This window comes from Columba livia, chromosome 2 (assembly GCF_036013475.1).
Source record: "Columba livia isolate bColLiv1 breed racing homer chromosome 2, bColLiv1.pat.W.v2, whole genome shotgun sequence".
Classification (NCBI taxonomy): domain Eukaryota; kingdom Metazoa; phylum Chordata; class Aves; order Columbiformes; family Columbidae; genus Columba; species Columba livia.
Genome location: NC_088603.1, coordinates 145,595,605 through 145,622,522, shown reverse-complemented (window position 1 = coordinate 145,622,522; position 26,918 = coordinate 145,595,605). Strand labels below are relative to the sequence as shown.

Sequence of the window (26,918 nt, the reverse complement as noted above, 5' to 3'; positions counted from 1 at the left end):
TTGATGGGAGGTGGTTTTTTTTGTTGAGGTTTTTTTGTTGGTTGGTTTGGTGGTTTTGTTTTGTTTTGGTTTTGGCTTTGTTTGTTTGTTTGTTTTTGGTTTTTTTTATTTGTTTGTTTTTTTCAGAAATACGTGATATTATTGGGGATTTTTATAATTTGCAACCCCTTTGAATTTCCTAATGGAGGCATCTAGCCCTTTTTAGGACATAAGCTTACTTTTATAAGTTAATGTTTTAAGAAATAGAGTCACTGTTAGAGGAACAAAAATTCAGAATCCACTGATAATTCATTTCTCATTCTTTAAAACATAGCTATCACCTTCTTTGTTCTGGAGGGTTTGTTTGTTTATTTGTTTTTAGTAAGCCGATGTCTTTACAAAAAGTTTGAATTCATGGTTCATAGATAGAACTTCATTCTGAACAGATGATCTAAGTCTTTATTAAACATTTTCAGTACTGCTCCAGGTCAATTCAGTATATTTAGAACTGTATTTGTAAAATCTGAGCCAAGTTAGGAATTAAGATGATAATAAGATACAAGGTTTAGACCACTTTGAAGAAAAGATTTTTTAAATTTTGTCAGTTTGTGGCAAATGTAGCAGTGTGTAGATATGAAAGTAGTTATTTCAAAGTCCTCATTGCCACCATGCTAACCAACCCTGGCAGATCCAGAATTTGAAATTCTTGCAAATCAAGATCATGGAGCCAAATTTATTGAAGATATAAAGATAAGTAAAAGGTTTATAAAGTATCAAAAATTTGCAAAAATGTAGTGCATGCATTATTTCTTAATAGCATAGTATTACTCCTATTAATGTGTTGGAATGAGTGAAAGCAGAATAGCAAAGAAGGAAACATGACCAAGACTGTTATTTTTCTAGCAGACTTACTTTTTCTAGTACCTTCACAATAAAAAAAACCCAACAAAACAAAACAAACAAACAAAAAACCCACAACAAAAAACAAACCCTAAAACTTCACTTTCATGGCATGTGACTACAGTCAGCTTACTAACTTCTTTACTCCATCTCTGAATTTCCATGCTTCTTAAAGAGTACTAACACTCAGAGTGTGGTGTTTGTTTTGTTATTTTTTTTCATGGACTGAAATGTTTTCATTCAATCATTTCTACTGAGCTCTGAACTATATGTATGCAATTGAGATGTTGGATGGCAACTGCAGAGAAATTGTACTTGCAAAAAATATTGTTTAACTGAAAAAACATTTTAATGAAAGATTCATTCAACAGCACAGCAGTAAATACATTGTTAAATCTGTCTTTATAATGGAAATGAAGCTGTGTTATCTTCATAAATAGAAGCATCATATTCTGTTCTGGGATTTATGAAAAATGGAATTTTAAGGAAGACTACTTTTTTTTTTTTTGCATGTCTTCTTGCATTTCTGAAATGTGTCTCTCTTCTCATGATAATTCATTTTCATATTATGTGACTAATTCATATAACCACCACTTAATTTTTCTACTTCTTTTTATGATAGCTCCCAAAATGTTTAGAAGTTAGGAAGGCTGTTTAATGACAAAAGAGTTGAAAAGCTTCCTGTGAGATCAGCTTAAGCAAAGCTACAAATCAGAGTGGTGTTTAACTGTATTTGGAATAGGCAGAATGTGAGGGGTTCCTTCAACCATCCTCAGTATAAAAGCCTAAGCATTGATTAGTGTCTGGGCTACATTTAAGGCCACAAGGAAGAATAAAGCACTAATGGTCTGTCTAATGTTCACTGCTAAAATAAATCATATAATTGCTTCATCACATAAGTTGGAAGGGGCCTCTGGAGGTCTCTAGTCCAATATTTTGCCCAAAGCAAGGTCAGCTACGAGAAGTTGCTTGAGGCCATGTCTAATTGAGTTTTTAATATCTCCAAGGATGGAAACTCCAGGCCATCTCTCGGTCTCTGTTCCAGTGTCTGACCTCACTCATGGAAGATTTATTTTTCTTTGTGTTGGAACAGAACTTCCCACATTCCAGCTTGTGTTGATCCTCTCTTGTCCTTTCACTGTGCACTTTCTAGAAGAAACTGGTACCATTTTCTCTACATTTTTCCGTTAGGTAGTTTAAGATAATGGTAAGACCTTCCCCAAATTTTGTCTTCTCCAACCTGAACAGACCCAGTTCCTTCAGCTTCTCCTCATGTCATGTGCTCCCAAATCCCAATCACCCAGGCAGACCCCTTCTTGACTCAGTCCAGTACATCTTTCCTATGTTGGACTTTAAAATCAAACACAGTGCACCTTAAAATTCCCGTTTCCTGTCAATGATTATGCACAGGGCCTAAGGTGACTAGGTCAAATATAGAAGTATACTATCTATGTGCATCAAAAGTTAGGTGAGACATCCATTTCCATATGTTAAGTGGATTCTACAATTTCAAAGAGAAAGAAACTGCTGGAAAATCTATCTCAAAATAACAAACTATAAATATGGAGAAGCAGGAGAGAAGATAAGAGATAGTAAGAAAGAAGATTTGGAGAGATGGAACAGACAATTTTGACACTGTTATTGGGAAACAAAACAAACCAAACCCACACAACTCAAAGATGGAACAGAAGATAAAATAATATTTTAAAATACAGTGATTATAGAGTATTGATAAAAGGATTAAAATAGAAGGTCAAAGCAGAGGCGCTCATGGGGGAATGGAGAAGATCTACAAAAGTATATAAATCCATACCACTGGAAGCAATCTTAAATTTTTCCAGAGCAAAAGCTACTTGTATGTTTCCTTTCATACATATGAATGTTTGGGGAAAACAAAGACCAAAAATCAAACCAACCAAACAAAAAAATATCCAAGCCACCAAAAAAACCTTTATAATATGAACTGTATAAGTCTACATCTTCTTTTCTCTTTTTTCCCTGTCAAGAAACATATGGCTGCTGTTATTCATTTGTTATAAAAATTGTAGCATGTTCTGTCAAAAATGCTACGTTCCACTTTGCATAAATTACTTAAGGACCTTCAGTGTGGCAAGAAAAAAAAAAAAAGACAAAATGGCAAGTAATCTGAAAGTAATCTGACTGCATCAAAGAGACTTGTAAGGATTTGTTGATTATGGCATAGTATGTTCATAAAAAGAAAGTAAAAATTCAAGCAAGATAACCTTCATAAATCTGCTGCTTTTTTAATGAATAAATATTATCATAAAATCATAGAGTGGTTTGAGTTGGAAGGGACCTTCAAAGGTCATCTAGTCCAACCCCCTGCAATGAGCAGGGACATCTTCAGCTATATCAGGTTGCTCAGAGCCTTGTCTAGCCTGGCCTTGAGTGTTTCCAGGAATGGGACATCTACCACCCCTCTGGGCAACCTATTCCAGTGTTTCACCACCCTCATTGTAAAAATTTTCTTCCTTACATCTGGTCTTAATCTACCTTTGAGTTTAAATTCATTACCCCTTGTCCTGTCATTACAGGCCCTGCTAAAAAGTTTGTCCCCATCTTTTCTATAAGCTCATTGCAAGTTCTGAAAGCCTGGAATAAGGTCTTCTCAGAGTCTTCTCCAGGATGAACAACCTCAAGTCTCACAGCTTTTTCTGATAGGATCATTTCTGTGACTTCCTATGGCCCCTCTCCAACAGGTCCATGTCTTCCCTGTATTGAGGGCTCCAGACTTGGATGCAGGACTCCAGGTTGGGTCTCAGCAGAGCAGAGTAGAGTGGCAGAATCAACTCCCTTGATCTGCTGGCCATGTTCCTTTTGATGCAACTCAAGATATGATTTGCCATCTGGGCTGCAAGCACACCTTGCCAGCTCATGTCCACTCTTTCATCCACCAGTACCCCCAAGTCCTTCTCCACAGGGCTGCTCTCAATCCCTTCAGCCCCTGACTGTATTGATATTGGGAGCTGCCCTGACCCAGCTGGAGGACCTTGCACCTAGCCCTGTTGAACCTCATGAGGTTTGCATGGGCCCACTTCTTGAACTTCTACAGGTTCCTCTGGATAGCATCCCCTCTCTCATATAAATTATATATTTGCTAGAAAAATCTAACAACAGTCATATACATTTTTCACCTGTGTCCTTCAAATAATATTCATAAAGATAAAACAAAAGTATGGGGTTTAATTATATAATTACTGAAATATAGATATATATTTATAAAATACATAAATACATATTTATATACAACTATAATGGTGTTACTTTCTATATGTATCTCTGATCTTGTGATATTATTTGTGAGGTAATTTAGATCACTCTTATTTTTGAAGTGCTATTGCCACAGGCTGAGAACTGTATTTTTGTTTTTTCCCATGTTCTAATACTTTAGAAGCATAAATTGTTTTTCTTAATTTTAATACTTTCTTCAGAAGTATATGAAATTCTTCAATCAGAGACTGGGTAGAAAGAAAGCAGAACGTGGTTCCAAAATAGTAGTCATTCTCATTTAGCTAAGATTATTGTAGACTGAAATATAACCACTTATAGACACAACTTAGGTTTTGAGTACGAGAAAAAAAAAGTAATTAACAGAGTTGAAAGTACCAAGGATTTTTCAACATTTAAAATGAAAACTAAGAAAATGACTTAGTTCTATTCAGCCACAGCCTTATTCATTCAAAGAAAAGCAAACAAACAAAAAAAAAAAAAGGTGAAAATCCGTATTTTCTGTGGTCGTGGTTGACTCTAGCACAAGAAAGTAATAAAAATATTGAGCAGTAGAACTCACAAATATTAACTCTCTGCATGATTGTATTCATACTTCAGTATTTTCTGCAATGGGAGCAGTAATTTATCTCTATAGAGCAGCCTATTTTCGTAAAAATCTTAACAATGTTGTTCAAAATGTGTCTTTACTGCAAAACTTAATTCAAGTGAGGCTATAGATTCAAAAGCTGTGGAAGTAGGAGGAAGCCAAGCTGAAATTACTAGTGTTTGTATAATCAATTTAGCATTGAATTTCAACAATGCAGTCCTGGTCTTCTCTTATATTTTGCTATACAAGTAACCACCTATGTACTATGTACTCCTAAGTATAATGTTTAACTTATATTAAAATAATTTATGCTGTTGTTGAGTTATTGAACTTCCAGGTAGTCTGCATTGCAATGTAAGGAATGTGTTTTTCTTTGATTCTGTTACACTGACATCATGATGAAAACAGCATGTTATGCATTTTATTACTGTATTATTACATTGTGTGTGTTGAGAATTGTCACTTAATGCAAATATTCAGGCAGCCAATGAATTGTGTGACTTTTCTAAGCCAAGCTGATTTTCTTGTCGATTTTCTTTGCTGTTTCTGTGCTGAAGATGCCCAGACACATAACTGGAATTTGCATTGTGTTGGCATTGATATTGAATCCCAATTCATTTTAGAATTAATTTTTTAAAAAGTTCTTTAGATATGAAATTTATCGTGTTGATTTATTTTTTTTTCCTCATGTACCTCTAAATACATTTACTAAGTAAAAATCTTGCTTTAGTAAGTCCTGTGTAATGCCATTGGTCCAGAGGGAACTGCAAAATCTATCCATCCATACACATACTATCCCATCATCTTTATAAGCAATGTGGTCTAGCAAGCAATGGATCAGAAGTGATGTAACTAAACATATGTATATGTCCACATGTATACATTAGGAAGCTGGAATCTGTTGTCATGAAATATTTACAAAACTGAAAAATCAAAACAGTTTTAAACTTTAAAACTGAATTTTGCTAAATCCACATATTAATGGCACATTTGAAGGAACATAAGGTCGCTGTTAAGGTATGCAGGATGCAGTGAAGAAGGCTAAGCTACACTTAATTAAATCTGGCCATGGATGTCAAAGACAATAAGAAGGGCTTCTTCAAGTACATCAGCAGCACTTTTTCAGTGAACTTATATTGGGGTTTAAGGTGAGCTATTTCAAGCCATTGCTGAGCAATAAAACTGCGAGGGCAGGGCAGAGTTTTTTTTCAAAGTAGCTGTTGCTCATGGACTAGCTTGGCACTGGATGTTGAGTTGAATCACTTGTTTTTTGTTTGTTTGTTGGATTTCTTTCCTTCCCTTTCCTTCTGCCACCTCCACTTATTAAACCATCTTTTGAGCCACAGGCTTTCTCATTTCTGCGCTTCCAATTCTCTCCTCTGTCCAGCTGGGGACAAATGGGTGAGTCACTGTGTGAGGGCTGACCTTCCGGCTGGGGTCAGCCCACCACACCTCATTCCATCATTGAAAGTTTGGGATCTGGTGTTTTTATTGAAGTAATCTGTAAAGTTCATTTTACTAAATAGGGGCAAAATAAAGCCTGAGATGTATATGGCTGTCAATGTCAGATGAACATGTATCAGCAGCATGTGTAGCACATATCCTGTTCCAGGATGAATAATGCAATAAAGGATGAAAATGACAATAAAGAGAAACTTTTTCAGAATCCAGAATTCCTTCTTGTGTTCTCTCTCAAGAAGGTGGTTTACTGTGAGGTCTGTCATCATGGACTTCACAGTTTTAATTCTGAGATTAAAACCTCTCTAGACACTTGCTCCTCAAATCAGTTCTATTTCAGTCTTGGAAGTGCCTGTAACAACTGTACTCTTACAGTTACATACAAAGTGCTGAAACCCTTAATATCAACAGAAGTATTGCAACATCCTTATTTGAAAACAGCATTGGAAAGATGTGTATTATTTTTTATTTGTGATTAGCTCAGTTCTGCTATCATTGCTCTTTTTTGTTTTTTTTTTTTCTTTTTACAATGTCATTATTCCATGCACTGGCATATATGTAGGTCCTGGTATTGAAATTTTGTAGTTTTTAGTAACTGATAACAAACTACCGAAAATGAAAGATAAATACTTGGACCATGACCAAATCACCTTCCAACTTTAAAGTAAAGTAGTAAAATGGACACCAAACTGGGATTGACTGTAGGTTGACTGTTACGTATACATTGTAATTTGCCAGGAAAAATTCTATAGTGATTTTCAATACATATATTTAAGACTTTGGATTCCTATCATAAACCAGAATAGCTCTGAAGATGTCATTACTACCTGTTGAGTAAATAATGTGTGAAATAAGAAGGATGAATATTGTAGGTCTTAATGGTTCTAAAGGAATGACTCTTAAAAAAGAACCATTATGTACAGCTTTTTTATGAAGAAGGGACAAAATGCACAGATATAAAGAACATGCATGTGTGCACGTGTGTGTATTCACTGTGTGATTTGTCATAGGGGGAAAGGAATACCAAACAATGCAGCTTCCCAGAGCTCAATCTTTTAAGCAGATCAGTGGAGGAATAGATGTCTCAGGGTAAAGCTTTTACCTTACACTGACATACACTATGATCACCACTCCAGAGAGGATGTCATTCAAACCCTGGGATGGCAATGCTTGCTTCAGCCAGTTCCACTGCTGGTGCTCATGTGCAGCAGCTCAGCTTTAACACAGAACAGTTCTACTGCATGCACTTTGTTTCTGTGTGATTTCATACAGCTGTGTTCAAATGTTTCCATCAGATCTCTACAGACAAGGATCTTTGTAGTGAATCAGTCTACAGTGACCCACGCTATACACCTTTCCACCAGTTTCTGATATGGTTTTCCTTACAGCTGTGGATCTGTGGCCAGTGCCAAGGCTAGTTACACTTAATTCTTGTTTACATGAGTTTGTTTTCCATGGATTGCCACGGCCTGTACTGTACTCAGCTCTTGACATAGGCAAGGGCATAATCCCATGTCACAGAATCACAGAAACAGACAGAGTCTGAGGCTGGAAGGCACCTCTGGATACAATCTAGTCCTCCAAGTCTCCTGCTCAAAGCAAGAACACCTGGAGTGGGTTGCTCAGGACCATGTCCAGTTTGATTTTGAGTATCTATAAGGATAGAGATCCCACAGCCTCACTGGACAAACTGTTTGAGTGTTCAAACAGCCTTACAGTGGGAAAAAAATATTCTTATGCTTAAACCATATTTCCTCAGCTTCAGTTTGTGCCAAATTTTCCTTCATCCTTTCACTTGATACCACTGAGAAGAGCCAGGCTCCGTCTTCTTTACTCCTCCATCAAGTATTTATGCACATTGATAGGATCCCCCTTGAACCTTCTCTAGTCTGGGCTTAATAGTCCCAGCTCTCTCAGATTTTCCCTGTACATTGGGCACTCCTGTCCCTTAATCATCTTGTAGCTTTTTGCTGGACTGTCTCCAGTGTGTCTATATCTCTCATACCGGAGAGCCTGGCACTGGACATGGTACTCCAGATGCAAGGTAACTGGCCTCTAGCTGGACTTTATGTTGCTTCATGCACTTCACCACACTTTGAGGTCAGTATTTCTGTCAGTTTTCCAAACATCGCACTAGCCTTTGATGTGCCCCATACTTGATCAGTTTGTCTTGGGGTTGTTATGGGAGACACTGTTAAAAGCTTTGCTAAAGTGAAGATAATGCCTCTCCTTTCATCTACCATCTTGGTAAAATCATTGTAGACAACTGTCTCATTGGCTCAGTATTTCTCCTTACCTTGACGGATCAAGGCTGACTACTTCCAATCACCCTACAGTCACCACAACCTTTGAGTGGTAATTGACAGTGATGTTGCAGTGACATTGGCCAGCTTGTGGGTGCATCCCATGGGATCCTGTGGATTTATGTATGCCCAGTTTATTTAAATGTTCCCTAGACTGATCCTCCACCATCAAGGTTAATTCTTGCTTGCTCCAGACTTTACCACTGCTCTGGAATTCCTGATGGCAAGTCTTACTGAGGCGAAAAAGACACTGAGTACTTTAATCTTTTCTATGCCCTTTGTCACAAAGACTCCTTGCTCCATTAGCAGAAGGGTCATATTTTTCCTAGTCTTCCTTTTGCTGCTGATAGAATGTATAACACACCTGTATTTAGAATTTGTCATCAGTGCAATGTATCAAACTTGTGAATCACTTGTGATCTCTGTGTTGCCTCTTCAGTAGATCTTAGGGTGGTGCAAGTGCCTAGCTGGACTAGGACCTGAAAATATGAGGTTTCTTCCAGTTGTTTGGACATGGCTTCAACTACTGCTTCCCCCATAACCTGAACCCTGTCATTCCTACTTTTTAGTTGTCCTCACCAGGTTGGCCAGCCTGTTGGCTAAGATACTTATGCCTCATGTCTTGAATCCCCTCTCTTCCAAGCAGTTCTCAAACCTCAGAGATGCTCCCATTGCCATAAAATTGGAATACCCATTGGCCACATCTGCTGTGTCACCACATGTTGACCAAGAGGATCTGTTCACTCCCCCTCAAACACTTGCGCTGTACTGGCAGGACTGACAAAAACCAAACCAAACCAAACCAAAACAACAAACACCTGAGCACCCACTCAGCCCTTGACCCTCAACCCAGGGTTGTGTAGTCATACTTGATATTTTCCAGCTCTGCCCTCACAGTGCTAGTGCCCACATGGAAGAGCAGCATGGATTTACAGGCCAGAGAAACCTCAGCCATGCCTGGGATCTGAGGCCCTAACAAGCACGAAACCCCCCTAGGTAGTAAGATCAGTACATGGAGGCCTCCATTTCTTGCAACAGGGAGTCTCCTGCTACTGTCATTTCCTGCTTTCTCCTGGTTCTTCTGAAGAGCCCAGGCTCACCTGGTTCAAGTGCTTTGTTGACCTCAGGTCCCAGGTCCTCATCTGCTACCAGGGTGATCTGCTCTCAAGCTGCAGAGCTGCAGCAGAAGCAGGAGCTGTCTTCCTAATGTCAGCAGTCCCAGGCTTCCAGACTTCACGGTCATGGAGTCTCCATTTCCTGTGGTACTGAAAAGGTAATAGTAGTAGCAAAGTTAATGAGGGTCCTCTGTATCCGTTAAGAGATTCGGACTATTATCTACCATTAAATCACTAATCCAAGGAAAAATAATTTATTGTCTGCATATAAATTTTATGTTCCTTTTCACCCACAAGAAGATTTTGAGTGTAACAATGAAACTATCCAGTGGTAGGATGAGATATGAGTGGCAGAGGCATTTGGATACAGGAAGGAGATATATTCAACTTCTTGAAAATTTTTGTACATTTCTGAAGCAGAACACTGAAACTCTTACTTCTAAATGCTTCTGTGGTGTAAAAATCTTTTTCTTCAAGTTCTGATTTTAATCTTCCAAATTTGAACACGTCTGTGAACTTTTCAAGTGCAAGCAGACTCAATTTAAGTTTGATAATTTTTGGCAAACAAGATAACAGAGCTGCCAAAGCAGTCATTGTAAATTGGCTGAGAAAACGTCTTCAGAAGAGGTTAAATCCTGTTTCTTCTGGTTTCTTCTGTAGTCACAGATCACATTCAGGAGTGCTGAATTTTTAAGTCTCTGCATAATTAAGCAACTGCAGAAATCTGGACTCTGAATTCCTGGAAACATTTTGTCTTCCTTAGGCATTTTGTGTTGGGATAAAAGGCAGATTCTTTTAGATACATAACATTATCGGAACAAAGAAATCACAAATATGCCACAGAAATTGTGCTTCTTGCTTTGCATGGTGCTTGGTAGGTATACCCCTTTTTGTTTAGCTGTTTTATAAACCTGAGCATATGGAATTGTACATTTTAGAAAAAAATATTTTTATGAACATTTGTGTTTTTCTCCAGTTCATAAAAGTAAATTATTTTAAACTGCATGCTTCTTGTAATCCAGTTGTCATGAGGCCAGAAGTTTCCAAGGACTAGTCAATGAAAATTCTGACAGATGCTTATCCCACAAAGGTCCTATACTGAATGTAATGTAGAAAATTAGGAAGAGTTGATGGCATGATGGTTTATGAAAAATGAGGTTCAAGTGGTCTCATTCCACACTTTTTATAACAAAGATAAAAATTATTGAAGATGCATGCATTGCAATGCTTTCTTTGTTGGGTGGTGTAAAACTTAAAACTTAATGCACTGGTTCTGAGGAAAAAATATGAGTTTAGAAATCAGGCCAAGAGAGTTACAAGTATAATAAACATCCTTAACAGCAGTATCTTGTAGTTATAACCGCTTCTTTGAAGACACATTGTTACACTTGAAATCGTATGGATGAAGCATACCTTACATATAAGTAAAACCAAGAATTTATTGCTAGTATGATGTAAATCTTATTAGTTGAATAATTATTAGTCAGGATCTAATTGTTTCAGAAAAGGAATAATAATAATAAAGCACTTAGAATTATTATACAGTGATTTGAGTATGTTATGTCAGTGCCCAAAATGAAATAAACCTGCAAATAAAGTTTTCACGTCACAAATTCCAGTGTTACAGGGTCAGCTAAGGATTTGATCCCACCTTATGGATTTAGTTGCGGATTAGATAAAGTAATCATACAGTACCTATTGTTCAGGTCTTGACACATCCAAACTCATCCTGTAACTATTAAGTGTGTTAGGACAGAGAAGTTATGAGCCTTGAAAAAGAAGACACAGGTTTTACTGTCTGTTCAGCCTCAGACTCTTTTCAGCAAGATGTACATAGGTATGAACGGAGCTGCCTACAGTAGGAATATGTCTGTACTAGGTTTCCTCTATAGGTCATCACAGAAAAGGAGATACTTCCTGTGGACAGTCCTCATACTGACTATAGGGAGAGATTTCAGATTTTATTCTTGTCTCTAAATTCAAGAGAAGCATAAAGTGATTGTCCATAGCTTAAATGTCTGTGTTAGATAAAGGCATGTTCTGCACCAGAATAGTAAGATTTTATAGAGGCATATGCCTGTCTTTCTCTAAGTCTGAATTTTTTTTTTGCTTTTGCATATCTCAAATGTGTGAGTTACTGGTGTTTTCACATGCTTTAATGATTCTTTTCGAGGTAAGTTACATAAGAACAACTCATAAGTTTTAAGAGTTGTCAGTTGACAATTCTTACTTAAGGTTAAAATGTGTTCATCACATAGTTTTGTCAAATATATCTGTCTATTGTACACTCAGGGATTTCCGAGAAATTATTAATTTTTTTAACAGGTACCTGTCAACTTAACTGCAAATTGATTTTTAGGCAACAACATAAATTCTGTAAAAATCTAAGCAGGTATTATTAATAAATCATCTTGAATCTGGAAAATTCATAACATGTTGTACCTGGTAATAAAATAGACATCAGTAATTTTTATGATATAAATTAAGAGAAACCTAAAAGTCCATTTTTACACATAAATTAAATTTGATTTCATGTTACTCTTTTAGTAAAACACTAACAAGGATATCTTCACTTTGCCGGGTTTCATTAAAAAAAGCCTAATTTTTTTTCCCTAATGTAGCCAACTCAGTAATATTTATCAAAATGGAATTTAGAAATTGAAGTATTTAAACATTGATAGAAATATATGGGGGAGGTTTGAAGCATAGCTTTTGAGATGGCAAGGAGGAAGTTCAACTGGGGACAAAGCAATAACGCAGTGGATATAAGAAACTTTTTCACTATAAGAACAATCAAGAAGTAGAACAGATTGCCCAGAGAGGTCTGTAAACACACATTTTCAGGGATTCCAATGTTAGTGAAATTCCCTTCTAGAATTTATCTTCTACAAATCACTTCTGCTTTTGAAGACTGCTTCAAAATTTGTTACTGCCCATTGCCTCTTTTTCTCCATGCATCACTTCAACCAACTTGTCTCTGTTGTCTCAATATCCTCCCTGTAGGCACTGGAGGCTGCTGTTATGTCCTTCTGAAGCTGCCTCATCTCTGGACATGAACTAGCCCTGTTACCTTAGCCTCCTCAGTTCTCCAGTCCCAACAGTCCTGGTGATACTTTCTTGAATTCACTCCAGTTTATCCATGTCTTGTCTGTCTTTGGCGGGGGCAATGGACAGTTAGGGCAGGAAGGTGATTGTGCAAAATTCTAGAAGCTATTTTAGAAGCTGTGCTGTATTCTAGGAGCTATCAAAACCAAAACCATAAGAGTATTTAAGCAAGGATTTTAATATAGTTCTCCCGCTTCCAACATGACTCTGAAACTCTTATCCTTCTCTTCAGCCTACTTGAACTTCAGAACCTTTTAGGAGTTTCTTAGATTGAAACAAACTCCTTGGAACTCAGACAAGCTTTTATTTTCCACCCTCTGGTATGGCTGTACCCTGTGCATTCCTAGATTATCTTCACCTATGTGGTGACTTGACCTTGGCTGGCTGCAAGGTGTCCACTAAGCCGCTTTCTCAATTCCCCTCTTCAACAGGACAGCAAGAAAGTAAAAACAGAAAAAAAACTTCTGCCCTGCTTCAGCATGGGGTCCCTCCCAGTCCTTCAAGAACTGCTCCAACATGGGTCCTTCCCACAGGCTTCAGTTCTTCAGCTGCTCCAGTGTGGGTTCTTTCCATGGGCTACAGGCCTTCAGGAAGAGACTGCTCCTGTATGGGCTGTTCTCCATGGGATACAGTTCCTCTTAGGAGAACTTGCTCTAGCATGGGCTCTCCACAGGTTGCAGCTTCCTTCAGGGCTTATCCCCACTGCTGCACAGCGTTTTTTTACCCTAAGTTTGTTCCTAGAGAGGAACCACCAGCATTTCTATTTGCCTCAGTTTTGGTCAGTGATTTTTCTGTCTTGGAGCCTTTTGGAACTGTCTCCGTCCAACATGGGGGCAGCCTTTGATGTCTTCTCACAGAGGCCATTCCTGCAGCCCCCATGCTACCAAAACCTTGTAACATAAACACAATGGAATATTCTTTTGTGTAGACTTCTTCTGTGGTGGCTTTTTCACATCCTTCCTGCTGCAGTCTTCATCTGAGAAGGTCCTTCCAGCTAACAGCTGTAAGCTGGTCCCGAAAGAAGTGACAACTCCTCCTCCTTGCAGGCAATGTCAGATGACAATGGGTGCCGTGGCTTGGATAGGCCACTCAGCCTCACTTCTGAGTGACCCACCACATCATTTCCACAGAACAGAAACAAGTTTGTTTTACCCAGTAAATTACCAACAGATAAACAAAACAAGAACCATTTTAAATACTTAGATACCTGTCACATTCTTATTTATATATTAGCATAATCTTCTTTCTGATAAAACAGTGTCTCAATTACAGCTGAGTTAATAATTTCTTTGTGGCTGAGATGCAAAACTGCAAAACCAGGTGTAAAAATTAGTCTTCAGTAAACTCATACTTAAATGTAGCTTCTTTATTAATAAAATGACAAAAAAAAGATATCCCTAATAATTTCTAAAACCTCAGTTATTATGTTTTTGATCATCTCTCATGTTTGGCATGCCTAATTTAAAGAAAAGACAAATTTTAAGGTCAAAATTACATTTCAAAACCATAGTAAAAACCTTGTTCTTCACAGAAATAAAAAATAATCATAAAGAAAAAGAATTTACTTTCAAATTGATGACTATTTACTTTAAAGTATTTTTCCTTTTCTTTGCCCGAACAATTAAAATGATTTCTGCCTTCCTTTATATTCCATTTTTAATGAATTTTACTCTTAAGCTTTCCGCCCCTCAGCAACAAAAACAGTTCATATCAGGTTTGCAAATTATGAAATCTGAACGAATATCTTAACACTGCAGAATGGCCAATCTTTACTGTTTCATAAAGCAATTGGAAAGAGTTTGATCAGCAAGAAATCTTTTCAGTTTCTTCCATTGTGCCCACACAAGCAGTCTGTCCAAGTATTATCATTCAAATTACCTTGTTTTCTTTATAAGTAATAAAAGCACTAATCCTTCCCCAACATTTATTTTCACATGAGAAAAAGATGTATTTCATTCTCTTTCTGGAAGCAAGCAGTAAAGAAACAGCTGGCTGATGTACAAACTGGTGGGTTCTCTTACCTTGTCAAATATGCCTCTGAGTTAATCCATTAAATTTTAAGCCTTATTCTAGAAAAGCAGGATTTTCTTTTTTAAAAATGTACATTTTAAACCAAACAGCTTATGATGTTTTCCAAATATATATGTAAAAATTCAGCAGACTGCACACATTTTTTTTTTAAATTTTTATTTTTAAGAATCCTGAACTCTTGGCTTCATGTGTCAAGATTTTTCCTATGTTGATATTTTCCCTTTCTTCTTTGTAGATAAAATAATACATGAGATTGCTGTGCAGTGTTTACTAGAAAACAATTACTTTTTGTATTGGTAACCCTTCAGAAGAGCCCAGCTCACCTAAATCACACCCACAACATGGCATTTCCTTGGGGGAAAAACATCCAACTCGCAGGATCTGACTGAATTTTATTGGTAGTTAACACAAACATTGAGTTACTGATTCAGGCTTTGTGAAACAAAAAAGACAAAATCTTAAGCACTTAGGGAAGAGACATTTCCTCCCTCTTCGCCTGACTCAGCTTTGCTCCAGACCCGCCTAGCCCTCCCGGTCTGCACTTCCAGTGCCCCTGACACATCTCACCCTTGGCCCCGCCAGCAAGAAGTTGTGGGAGGTGACAGTGCATACTGGTTTCCTTTTTCTCCATCCTGGTTTCCCACTCTTACCTTTGCTCCAGCATGGGTGTCCAGGGGCCACGTTCTCTTCAGGACCTTCCTCCTGTGCAGTTTTCAGTGTGTTCTCAAAAGCACCTACAGGTTTCCTCTTGTGTTCCCCTTTGTGCCTCCTCCCACACTGCCTCCTACCTGCTTGGGTCACTCCATTGTGACTCCCCTTTGGTGACACAGTGGGTCAGAGCCACTGGTTGCAGAGCTGTCTGGAACCAGTTGAGAATGACACAGGGCAGTTCACAGCCTCCTCCCACACAGGCCACCCCTGCAGCTGTCCTCCCAGTTTTGCCCAGTACAGGGCTCCAAGTAGGCACAAACTGTGTGGATGTTGGCGGCGGCTTGCCTGTGGCATAGCTAATTTGTAATGGTTCTGTCTCAAAAAAGGCATGTTAGGAAGCAATTTATTCCATTTAACTTCTGCTAAAGCACCATTTAAGATTATCAGCTTCCTCACCTTTTCAGCTAGTGATGCTATTTGATTTTTTTTTTTTTCCTGGCTGTCAAATCTGTATATATTTTTACAGCACTACTGAGCACATAAGTGCAAAGTGAAAGACTTGAGCATGTGAATCAGTTTATAATCGTACTTGGGTTTATTGGAATTTAAAATCTGTGACTTTTCAAATCGTGACACAAAGCCTTAGAAAATAAGACTTCCATATTTCCTCAAGACATGTTTTATGTCCCTCTCCTCAAAAGCTGCATGAATTTTATGTAAGTCACTAATGACAAATCTTCTGCAAAGCTACCCTTAGAGGTTTTCAGCTGATAGATATTTTGCAATCATTTCATTTAAATTTCTGAAAGCTGTAAGCTTATTCTGTGAATAAATTATGAGGAAAGGCTGCCATTTTTTATTATTGCAGGTTTGTAAAAAAAGTCAACATAGAAATGTTTCTCAGAAATTACTTACATATATGTCTCATGTTATATGTGGACTTTTTAGAATATATCAGAACATTACAGGAAAATAAATGTAATATGCATTATTATACATATGCTATTTTTTACATTTTAAAGACCTATTTGTTCTCTGATTCTGATCATTAGATCATTGAGACTAAGTGAAACTCATTGGATTACTAGTTTTTATTTAGTGTGGCAAGAGCACCATTGACAAGAGTCTTGCTAACCTAGTAAGGAGGTCTTCAAACTATGTTTATTGGGGAAGGGCAGACAGGGGGAGGCATGCATGGAGAAGGGTGGTGAGGGATTTGCTTGCACCCTTTTTGAGGAAGTGAGATGACCAGAGACACAACTCAAGTGCCTGTACATGAACACATGTAGCATGGGAAACATAGGAACTATAAATTCATATAGAATCACAGATCAATGACATCATTAAAATCACCGAACCATTGCAGAACAGCTGGTACCACTAAAGTCCTGCAATAGATGTATACAGACTCCAAGAAAGGTGTGTAAGGAAGAAAAGGTGTAAGTGGTGCAGCTTGTGCAAAGGAGGAAGCAGTGGGAACTCTGCTAGGAAATTGATTTGCTTACGCAGCTTCTCAAAGATATTTTTGTGACTGTCTATGTAATGTATTACTGTGTTCATTTGCAAATTTCATAATCAGATTATTATACTGCAGACTTTAAAACTGAGCTTAACTTTTTAAGGAGCTTTCCACTTCAACCTATACAGTTACCTTTCTGCTGTTTGCCTATAGTACAGGCAATGAAGAAACTTAATAAGAAAAATATTCTAAGTTGTTTTTTTGAAAGCACTATGAGATGCACAAAAAATTGCAAAGCTGGAGTGTATATAAGAGCATTGGATTAAAAACTGGCCAAGTGTGACATTGGAAATTTGTGAAAGTTGCTGATGGATAAACCAGCAAATCCAGACTTGTGGAAAATTATGTTTAGAATGCTCTATGAAGCTGCTTCTCAATGCTGTGCTCCATAAAAACAATCTGAGTGTACAAATATACAGGCCTATGAAGGGGAAAAGACCAAGCATAAAATGCTCGTGTAGTAATAATAATATTCAAGTCAATATGATTCTGACCTTCATCCCCCCAAATCAGGAAATAATTCTATATTATTGTTATAGAAGTATTGTAAAACATTCATAATGAACACCTTTGAAAACATAAAAACCTTCCTAAACAGTGATCAATGGGGTTGCTATCTAAGTGAGATTTCTTGTTTGTTTATTTTTTATTTAAAGATAACCTCTGACAAACTTCCAGAAGTAACAAAAAGAGGCAAGGTCCTTGGAAAGAAACTACTTTCTGATTCAGAAATTTTTGTAGAACTAAGTTGCACCTAAGATAGTGTGCTGCCTTTTCAATAGACAATAATGTTTTCTTTCTTATACCAAGTTACTATCTAGAGGAGATAATCTTATTTTCTTTACCCTTTTATTTGAATATGAAAATAATTGAATAAAAATCTTATTTAGAAAACTGATAGAATTTTATAACAAAACTTCTGGTTTTTTTTGTTTTTTTTTTTTTTTTCTGTCAGAATGGAGTTTTTAGCTAATAGGTTGTCATTTTGAAAAAGTTTTAAAAAATATCTGCATAATTAATTTCCATTTCCATTGTACTTTAATGCATCAAAGAATCATGAGCTGTTTCAAAGGACATAAAAAGCCATACCTTTAATTTAGAAACATCTGAAAATACTTAGAATTATGCTTCATTTTCCACATAATTATTTTAGTTATGTAAGTTAATTTATGTTTCATGTATGTTAAAGATGATATGGGGTGATAGAGAATGACATTTTTCAGGTCCCTCTTTTCTTCAGTTGACCTGATACCAGATGCCAATATTTAAGGCAGAATCTCAAATAAAATTCTGTGTATGGTTAGATTTTGTGTAGACATATGCATATGTGCACGTTTCCTATGCAGAAACAGGTAAAGTAGTTTTTTATCACAGTAATGGAATCCATTGTTAGTGTTATGTGTTTTCCTATATTAATTTTTTTTTGAGAGCACTGGAGTTTCTGAAACAAGTGTTTTCTATCTACTATACAGATCTTCTGTGATCTTCAGATGAAAGGTAGTTATTGATGTGTATATTTAAAAGCAATAATTAATGACTGTAAAATGTTTAAATGGGGTGATAGAGTTCGGATTCCTTTAGATTGTTCAGCTAATTTGTCTGAAGTAGAGCTATCTAAAATTTGAAAGGGCAGACAACAGTGTGTCTGGGGTTGTACTTGAACTAGACTGCAAAGAGCATGCCATGAATTTCTGAAGAGTTTATGTAGCTAAGATGAAAGGATAAAGGGATTACTGCAGATCTCTGCCTTTCATGACGCATTTCTTCAAAAGTGGCTCAACTTGCTCAGAGCTTCTATTGGCTATTGTAAATATCATTGTTTAAACTTGGAAGGTTGCTATAGTCTTTTTTTTTTTCACCCACATTATTTTCAATAATAGATAACAGATGTCTATTACTCTGTGATGAGCTGAGCTGTGCACTTGATTTTAACTGTTTGATACACTATAAATATCTAGATAGATAAGATGGTGTGATACACTGTGTGCCAGATTAAAGCTTGATCTTCCATGCAACCTAATTGAATTCTCATTGAAATCCATGAATTTGCATGGTCTATAAATCACTCATAACCTTGCCTCTCTTTGATCATGTATCTTCTTGAAAATTACAGTTCAATATTTATGTAATATTATTATGAATATCACTGAAACCTACAAGAATAAGCAGAAAATTAAATTTAAATACGACTAACTAGGGAAATATATATTCAAAATTTATTCTGAAAAAGGAACACTGAGCAGCAAACCAGGAATATGGTTGTGAAATAAAATACAAAATGTTATGAAATGAATTTTCACCAGAAGTTATTTAAATGTATACTCATGTCACGTGAATTTTTATGGATACTTAGCCCTAAATAAATAAAAAAAAAAAAAGCTGCATATAACTATGTATGTAAATAAAAACCCATCTATGCCCACAAAAATCTAAAAGAAAAAAATTATACTCCTAGTTCTGTGCTTTTGACTTGTTACATGAACTGAAAAGCTATTTCATGTACTACAAACCAAAACCAACAAATCCTCAGAACCTTTGTACTCCTACAATCATCACTCACATCATAATATCAGTGATAGTTCCTCTGCATAAGAGCCCTTATGCATATTCAAATATAGATCTTCATTTGAATTCATAATACCTTGAAAAGCTTTTCTAAGCCAAGTCCCCACTTGCATATCACTTTGAAAAATTTTCCCCTTTCAGCATATGGTTAAGATCAGAGGAGTCTGTTTGGAAAAATGACATTCTGTCACTATGCGTATTTTTTGTGTTTATGCCTTCACATCATATTTGCAAGTTTGTAGGTCAGATAAATTCTCCCAGTACATGACAAAATAAATTTTAAAATATTGCTTGGGAAGTTTAAAAGTAGATTTTTTTTTTTAATGTCATCAGTGTTCATCATGTATTTGTAATTGCATAATGCCAGATTCTATCAAGTCTTAACTGAAGTATTGTCTTCTCACCATTCCTGTGAATAATTTTTTCTCCTTATTTGGTAGCTGGAAATTAAAAGAACAGGAACAGACACACAATTCTTTCAAGGCATTTAGGTGCTGAACTGCTTTTTATGTATTAAAAGTCCCAACCAAAACAATTCTGATTCTATGATTCTATTATATTTTGATTGCACTGATTACAGTGTTAGTCACTTAAGTATCTTTGAGGACAACTACCCGAGTGGTTTGACAATGGTGATTTAGAAAGTTGTGGAAAGGCAAAAAGAGATTCTCAGGGCTCTGTACAGAAATCATTGCAAAGATTAACTTTCTTTCCACCTTGTTCACATACCGTTGTTGGACTTGTGCAATGATGAAGATAGACCATTGTTAGTCTTCATAAATGTTCTCTTACCAGTTATTTTTCTGTTTGTTTCTTTTATAGCTGACTTCTAAGCAATTATGCTGTTTCAGTGTGATAGAAATACAGATTGAACAGAATAAATTATTACATTTTCTTTTGTTTCTCAGGGTCTTATTCACTATGAAATCAATGGTAGAACTGCTGTCGACTTATGTGTTTGTCAATTTACTTGAAGATCAGTTCTTTTTTCCAGTGGCTTCACAACTTAAGGCACCAAACATTTTCACATGGATTAATGTTTGTCAGCTTTCTCTCAGATGTAAGGATCTGACTGCAAGACTGGAACCAAAAAAATCACAAGCAAATTATACTGTAGGTGGAGGAACATCAGAACACAACACAGTAATTCTTTATTTTTTGGGCCAATGCTTGCACTATAGAGGCTAAGATGATATCTGGTGTGGTCTTGGTTACGTTTACAACATTTAAATGTAGTTAGCATTAGTTTTGTTTGAATCAAATTTGCTACATGAATCAGATGCAAAAAAACCCCAAACAAACAAAAACAAACCAAACAAACAAACACAAAACCCAAAATAACAAAAAACATTATGATATGGCTGGACCCTTTTGCTGATGGTAGCAAAATTTCATTTTGGAAAAAATCTCTAAATAGATGTGTCTCAGAAGTAGCAGACTTGCTCATGGACACAGGTTGTGTTTTTAAACCAATAGTCTATTCTTTTAGGTATTGATAGGGTATAGCAATGTTTTTAGTGAACAGGTTTTTATATTGCTATGAACTAGGATAGGTTTATCTATAATTCATTTGTGAAAGCAAAGCAATGAGTTCTCTAGTAGAATAGTTTTCAAAAGCACTTCTATTTTTGAGAAAGTTATTCCATCCAAAGTCTTTAGTCTTGCATGATACTCCTAGTTCTGTGCTTTTGACTTGTTACATGAACTGAAAAGCTATTTCACATACTACAATTTATCTTTCCGGTTTGCATAAGCTTCAGTAATTTAGACATGAAAATTTACCTCTCAGAACTTTTTTCAAGTCAGTTTTGATAAAAGACATTTCAATCAATATTTTAAAATCAATATAAAGTTCCTTCAAAATCATTGAACCAGTATGTTACTCACTATTTTAATGGACATTTTGCATCTATGAACTAACAGCTAAAATTATTCTCCTGATAGTCCTTAATGAATGGTCCTTTCACAGTAAAGGACCTAAGCCTGTGATGTGATGAGGTTTCTCAGTTTTGTTGTATTTAGAGGATGCTAAATACATTGGTTAATTAATTAGATTAAACCAAAGATATGTTCTTGCTTTAGTTTTTTCATCCGGTCATAGAATAACTTAGCAGAATATTCAAGACACAAAACATGGAATTTTAAACTCCTAAACAACTGTAATTAAGAAGTTTCTTACAATCATTAACATTTTTCTCTCCATGAAAAGTGAGTCAATACGTGTGTCAGAATTTTTTAAAGCTTTTGTTCTGTGATGTTATGCTCATTTTTTCTTATCTTTGTAATTAATCTTTCAGCAATATTGACTGTTTTTCAGGCTCTAGGGCAAGTTTTATTCATGTTAGCACTCTAATTAAACAGAAACAAGAATTGCTTTTCAGTTATGCTTCAAACATTTGGATAATAAAATTAATAAGTAATGCAATACAGTATTTCTGTCTGATACCATGGTAGTTCTGTACAAGTTGTTTGAAAGGTATTTCCATTTCTGAAAGTAATAGCACTACATTCACAATCAATTATATTAGCTCACAAAAAAAAAAAAAAAAAAATTGGCATGAGAGCCTCCAAAACAATTTTGGAGTTATTGGGCATATATGCACCATTCAGATAGAAGATACACAACATCAGTCATGTTCTCTTATCCTACCAAATGAAACCTGGGAATATCTGAGAACTGTTTTTTCATAGAACTAGTTTTGTTGCTGTTCAAACTGATTTTGTAAATCTCAAATATTTACCTAGTGTATTCAGTATAGATCGTGTGTTAGAATGTAGTCTCCACTACATTCTTTCAAGCATGGAGGGTGTAACAGCTGAAATTACACAGGACCTATGCTTTAGTAGAGTGATACAAAATAGATTACATAACAACACAAACATAGATTACACTTAGCCAAACATATAGCATTTTCAATATACAGTTTTATCACAATACAAATGCGATTGCCTTTATAGGTATCTGTAATGTGCTCACCACCATGACACTAGGCATCCCCAGTCACTGGAATGAATGCATAGATTGAAATCAGGTCAAGGCCATTGCTCTCTTTGATATTTGTTAGTTGCCTAGTTTTTATACTCTATGCTGGACTAAGCCCCAATGCTGGTCTGGCTAACTCAGAGAGACATTCACACTCCTAATAAACTCAGGGAGAAATATGTCCACCACCAGTCCATCCACTCATCTGTAGATAGGTGTTTTTACAAAACAAAGGCAGCCCTCCGGTTGAGATAAAAGTCAGATTCTTTGCAAAAGCTGTGCTCTGTCATGCCCTGCATTATTTCCTAAACTTTATGGGCACATCACCCTTGTTCATCTCTGAGCATTCTTCCATTTTAGGGGTTTATTGGTGTATTCACAACCAATAAATAATTGTTTGTGTTAACTGGTCAAATAATTTTACGATTCATTTCTAAGGGATGATTTTAATGACATTTATAATTCTTTTTTAACAGCTGAGGATGCATGTGGAGGAACTATGAGAGGGTCCAGTGGTATCATCTCGAGCCCCAGCTTTCCTAATGAATATCAAAATAATGCGGATTGCACATGGACAATTGTGGCAGAGCCTGGGGATACTATCTCACTCATATTTACAGATTTCCAAATGGAAGAAAAATATGATTATTTGGAAGTAGAGGGTTCTGAACCACCTACAATATGGTAAGTCAACTATTGCAGTTTTAATCTGGTAAAAAATTATGATTAGATGTGGAAGAATAACTTTTCCTTCCTGTCAATAGATAGTCTTGCTGAAAACAAAAATAGTAATGATTGTTACTATGGCATAAAGTTTATATTCTAATTGCAGCTGTAACATAATTTTGAAATATATTCCATCAAAATGTAATATTGATATAGCATTGAGATGAAAGGCATTATAGGGTCATTCACCTCATTGATCTGTAGATCTAACCATTCTAACCATTATTGTATTAAAAATTTATATATTTAGAAACAGAATGGAGTGGACTGTTGTACTGGTTCCTTGGTGGAGCCTTCAGGGTGTTTTATAATGTCAGAAAGTAAATGGCATGGAGTCCTTTAAGCACAGACTGGGAGAAGTAGCATTGCTCACACTTGGTGGTCACAGATTCTCTCTGGAGGAATTTCTGTACAGAGAACCAGATACATGATGTCATTATGTAAAGTGCTGGGAGTATGGTTGATGTTACATTCATCTAGAAAATTCCATTCTGATACATGAGATACAGCACCCTGAGCTGAGTAGCTACAACACTTTTTTTTTATTTGGACTTTATTCCAAATATTCTACCTTTAGAGAAGATTTCTGTTTGTTAGTTGGTGTAGCAGTAGTAATAATATTTTTCATAGTCTGACTTCTGCAGTTCTTGATCTCAGTGTATAAACATTGTGTAAAACAAGTAGATGAAATAAAATAGTAAGCAACTTCTTTTGAGATCAGGTTCAGTTAAGTAGAAAAAATAAAGGATATTCAAGAAATATGTGAATATGATGAATTCTTGTGTTTGTTATATTGATTTTAATATACTATTCACACAAAAGAGGGTATATATATGAAACCATAAATACCAGTGATACCTTCCAGTAAAGTCTTAAGAACTTAACTTGTTCATAAAGTATTATGAGGGTTCTGCACAACAAACAGAGGCATTTAGACAGCAGGTGATACAGCACATGAATGGCTAGCCATTAAACTCATTAGAGTCTTGTTTTCTTTTATCAGTGCAAAAATCCCTAAACATAGCATAGAACAAATAAAATAATTATTTTTAACTTTATAATAGGAAAATATTCCAAATTAGAGAACTACATTATTTTGAAAAGAGCAGTCTCAGATTCTACAAGTGATGCCTATAAGTGATATTCCTTACTGCTTCAGGGTATAGTAGAAGCCTATACACTGTCAGCTTCAGCAAACAGTCTTTTATAATTTGAGTTAATACACACTGCCACCTACATAGTTAATTACCTGTATTAGAATATTACTTAATTGCCATTGAGTTTCTCAGGCTGTTAAACCTAAATCTTCTGAACTAGCTGTCAGCTAAAATAATTTTTAAACAATAATTTATAATAATTATTAGTGAGGTAACATCAATGACATACAGACATTATGGATCACTTGAATAGCTAAATCTGCATTCTATTACTCTTGAATGTGTTTTATGTATTCAGTCATGAGTTTCAAACAATGATTGATTATTATTTTTTTTTTCCTGCAAAAGGCTTTGGCTATATTTAAATGATAAAATTTCTTTATATATGGAAATTCTCATATTATCTGTTTACAAAACAAAATATTACAATGCTAATTTAATAATTGCTCATGTAGAGAAGCAGATTGAGAACATATTATTTTTTCTTAGCTTGTCATTTATATTCCCTAAATTAGACTGATATATTCAATTATGCAAAAGTATCCTCCCCATATGTTAGGAAAAATGGATTTGGAAAGCTTAATTAACAACAATTTTTTAATTAGATTTACAGTGGTAATATGTTACATCCACTTGAGGTTTAGTTCACTATATCTTAGTTCATAAACTACATAGAAATATACTTCTAAAACTAACACCAGGCTCTTGATTTTTCATTCTGGAAAACAAAGAGTACATGATTTGTAAGACTACTGAATACATATTAGTTGATAGCAAGTAGTATTATAAAATAATTTCTTACAGATTTTGTTGCTTAATGTGACTCTTATACCTATTGATTTGAAAAAAAACAAAACAAAACAAAAACCAAAACAAATCTCTAACTTTTATTCTTTTGTACATCTGCTATGTAACAAAATACCCCTGCTTTTTTATTCTAATTTAAACAACGAGGTAAAATATACATCAATAGATACTCTGGGGTTATCCATGAGATAGGGCTTGAAATTATCCATGAAGTGCTAACTTTCCATAGCCTTCCACTCTCACAATATAATATTTTAGTTATGCCAAGTCTTTTGTTTAAGAAAATCTTGATAGGCCATTTTCTTTTAAGTAGTGGGAAAAAGTTGCCTAGATGTTCTTCAGGTTTTTGTTGGCAGATATCAAGGGCTGATTCTGACATTTGACAGCTTGATTTGAATTATGAGTTTCTTTTCATTTTGGAAGTGAAACTGAGAAAAAATATTTAGTTTGAGGAAACTATTTCCTCTCTTTTTTATCAACAAAACAAAAAACTGACAATAAACAAAATGGAGTGAAATGTTCCCTTTTACCTATGTGAAAAGTTAGGATCTGAGAAATTCATTGATGTAAGAAGTAGCAAGGTCATTATGGGATAATTTATTCAGCATATGAAGTTCAGAGCTTGCCTCTAGGATATTTTCGTTGGAAAGATTCAGTCTCTTATTTTGCTGTTGGTCACTTTTCATGTGATATTGAATAATCCCTGAGCAGAAAACTGGAATGATTCTCTAGGCTGATTTGACGTGGGTGTCCTGGATTCCATCATGTACTCTAGTCTGAATTGTTAAGACAATTGTAAAGATCCCCTTTAAATTGTATAGAAAAAATGGTAGAACCTCCTTCCCAGAATACTCTATGAAAGATGTGTTTAGAGCAATCTCCTCATAAGAGTGGGTGAGGATGGAAAGTGTATTTCACACTGTCCTGGGGAAAGACATTAAATCTATATCTTCTATTGCTGATTACCAACTCAATTAAGCCATTGTTGAAAAATAAGTTGACAATTTCTCCTTCTACATGTTAGGAGAGCTTGGTTATTAAAAAAAAAAGAAATCAACCAATTGAACTTGAAATTATAATTAGTTTTGAATTAACCACTATATTTTTGGTGGAAAAGTGATTTAAAATAATGGTTGTCATAAAGTATGTGTGTAGAACTCTCAATTCAGAAAACTGCTGTAGTCTGAGCGAGTATCACAATTTCTTTTCAAAGAACACATAATTATGTCAATTTTTTACTGTTTGTTAACATGAAGGTGTGCATTACTGTGAAGGTGCTTGGGAGTGTAGCACTATCTCTAATGTTGTAGGGAAAATGTACTTCAATTCTACTATGACACCAAACAACAACACCAAAAATACCAAAACAAAACCAACCAACCAAAAAAAAACAAACAAAAAAACCCCTAAACCAATTAAGTGTTCAACTCTGTTCTCTCTGGGTGAGAGTGTACTCCTAAGAAGAACTTTGTGTAGTGTTCAAACATTTGACCTACCACTGGCACGTTTATCCAAAATAGTAGGACACCTAGGTAATCTGTTATTGAAGATAAATTTGAAATATGATATAATTACTCCTTTTAAAGTAAAACAACTCACCTCACTTCACTCTTACTAGTAGTATATTTTTGGGTATTTCAAAATGGTTTCCTATTTAATCTTCCTAAATTTTAAAGGATGCTCAGAATTTTCATGGTAAATTGAATTATTGTGTTGTCTAGGCCACCACTCTGTTTCTTATTTTAGCCAAATTGTATTTTATATATACACTATAAAATGAT

The 26,918-nt window shown here is 35.6% G+C and overlaps 1 protein-coding gene across 6 annotated transcripts in view; it reads left to right on the top strand.

Moving 5' to 3' along the window:
* CSMD3 (CUB and Sushi multiple domains 3) overlaps positions 1 to 26,918 on the top strand; it is a 631,749-nt gene that overhangs the window by 171,991 nt on the left and 432,840 nt on the right. For all 6 annotated transcript variants that reach the window (XM_065054280.1, XM_065054281.1, XM_065054284.1 and 3 more), the window contains one exon: positions 22,924 to 23,131. In XM_065054280.1, the coding sequence (XP_064910352.1) occupies positions 22,924 to 23,131 (208 nt within the window). The remainder of the gene's footprint in view (positions 1 to 22,923; positions 23,132 to 26,918) is intronic.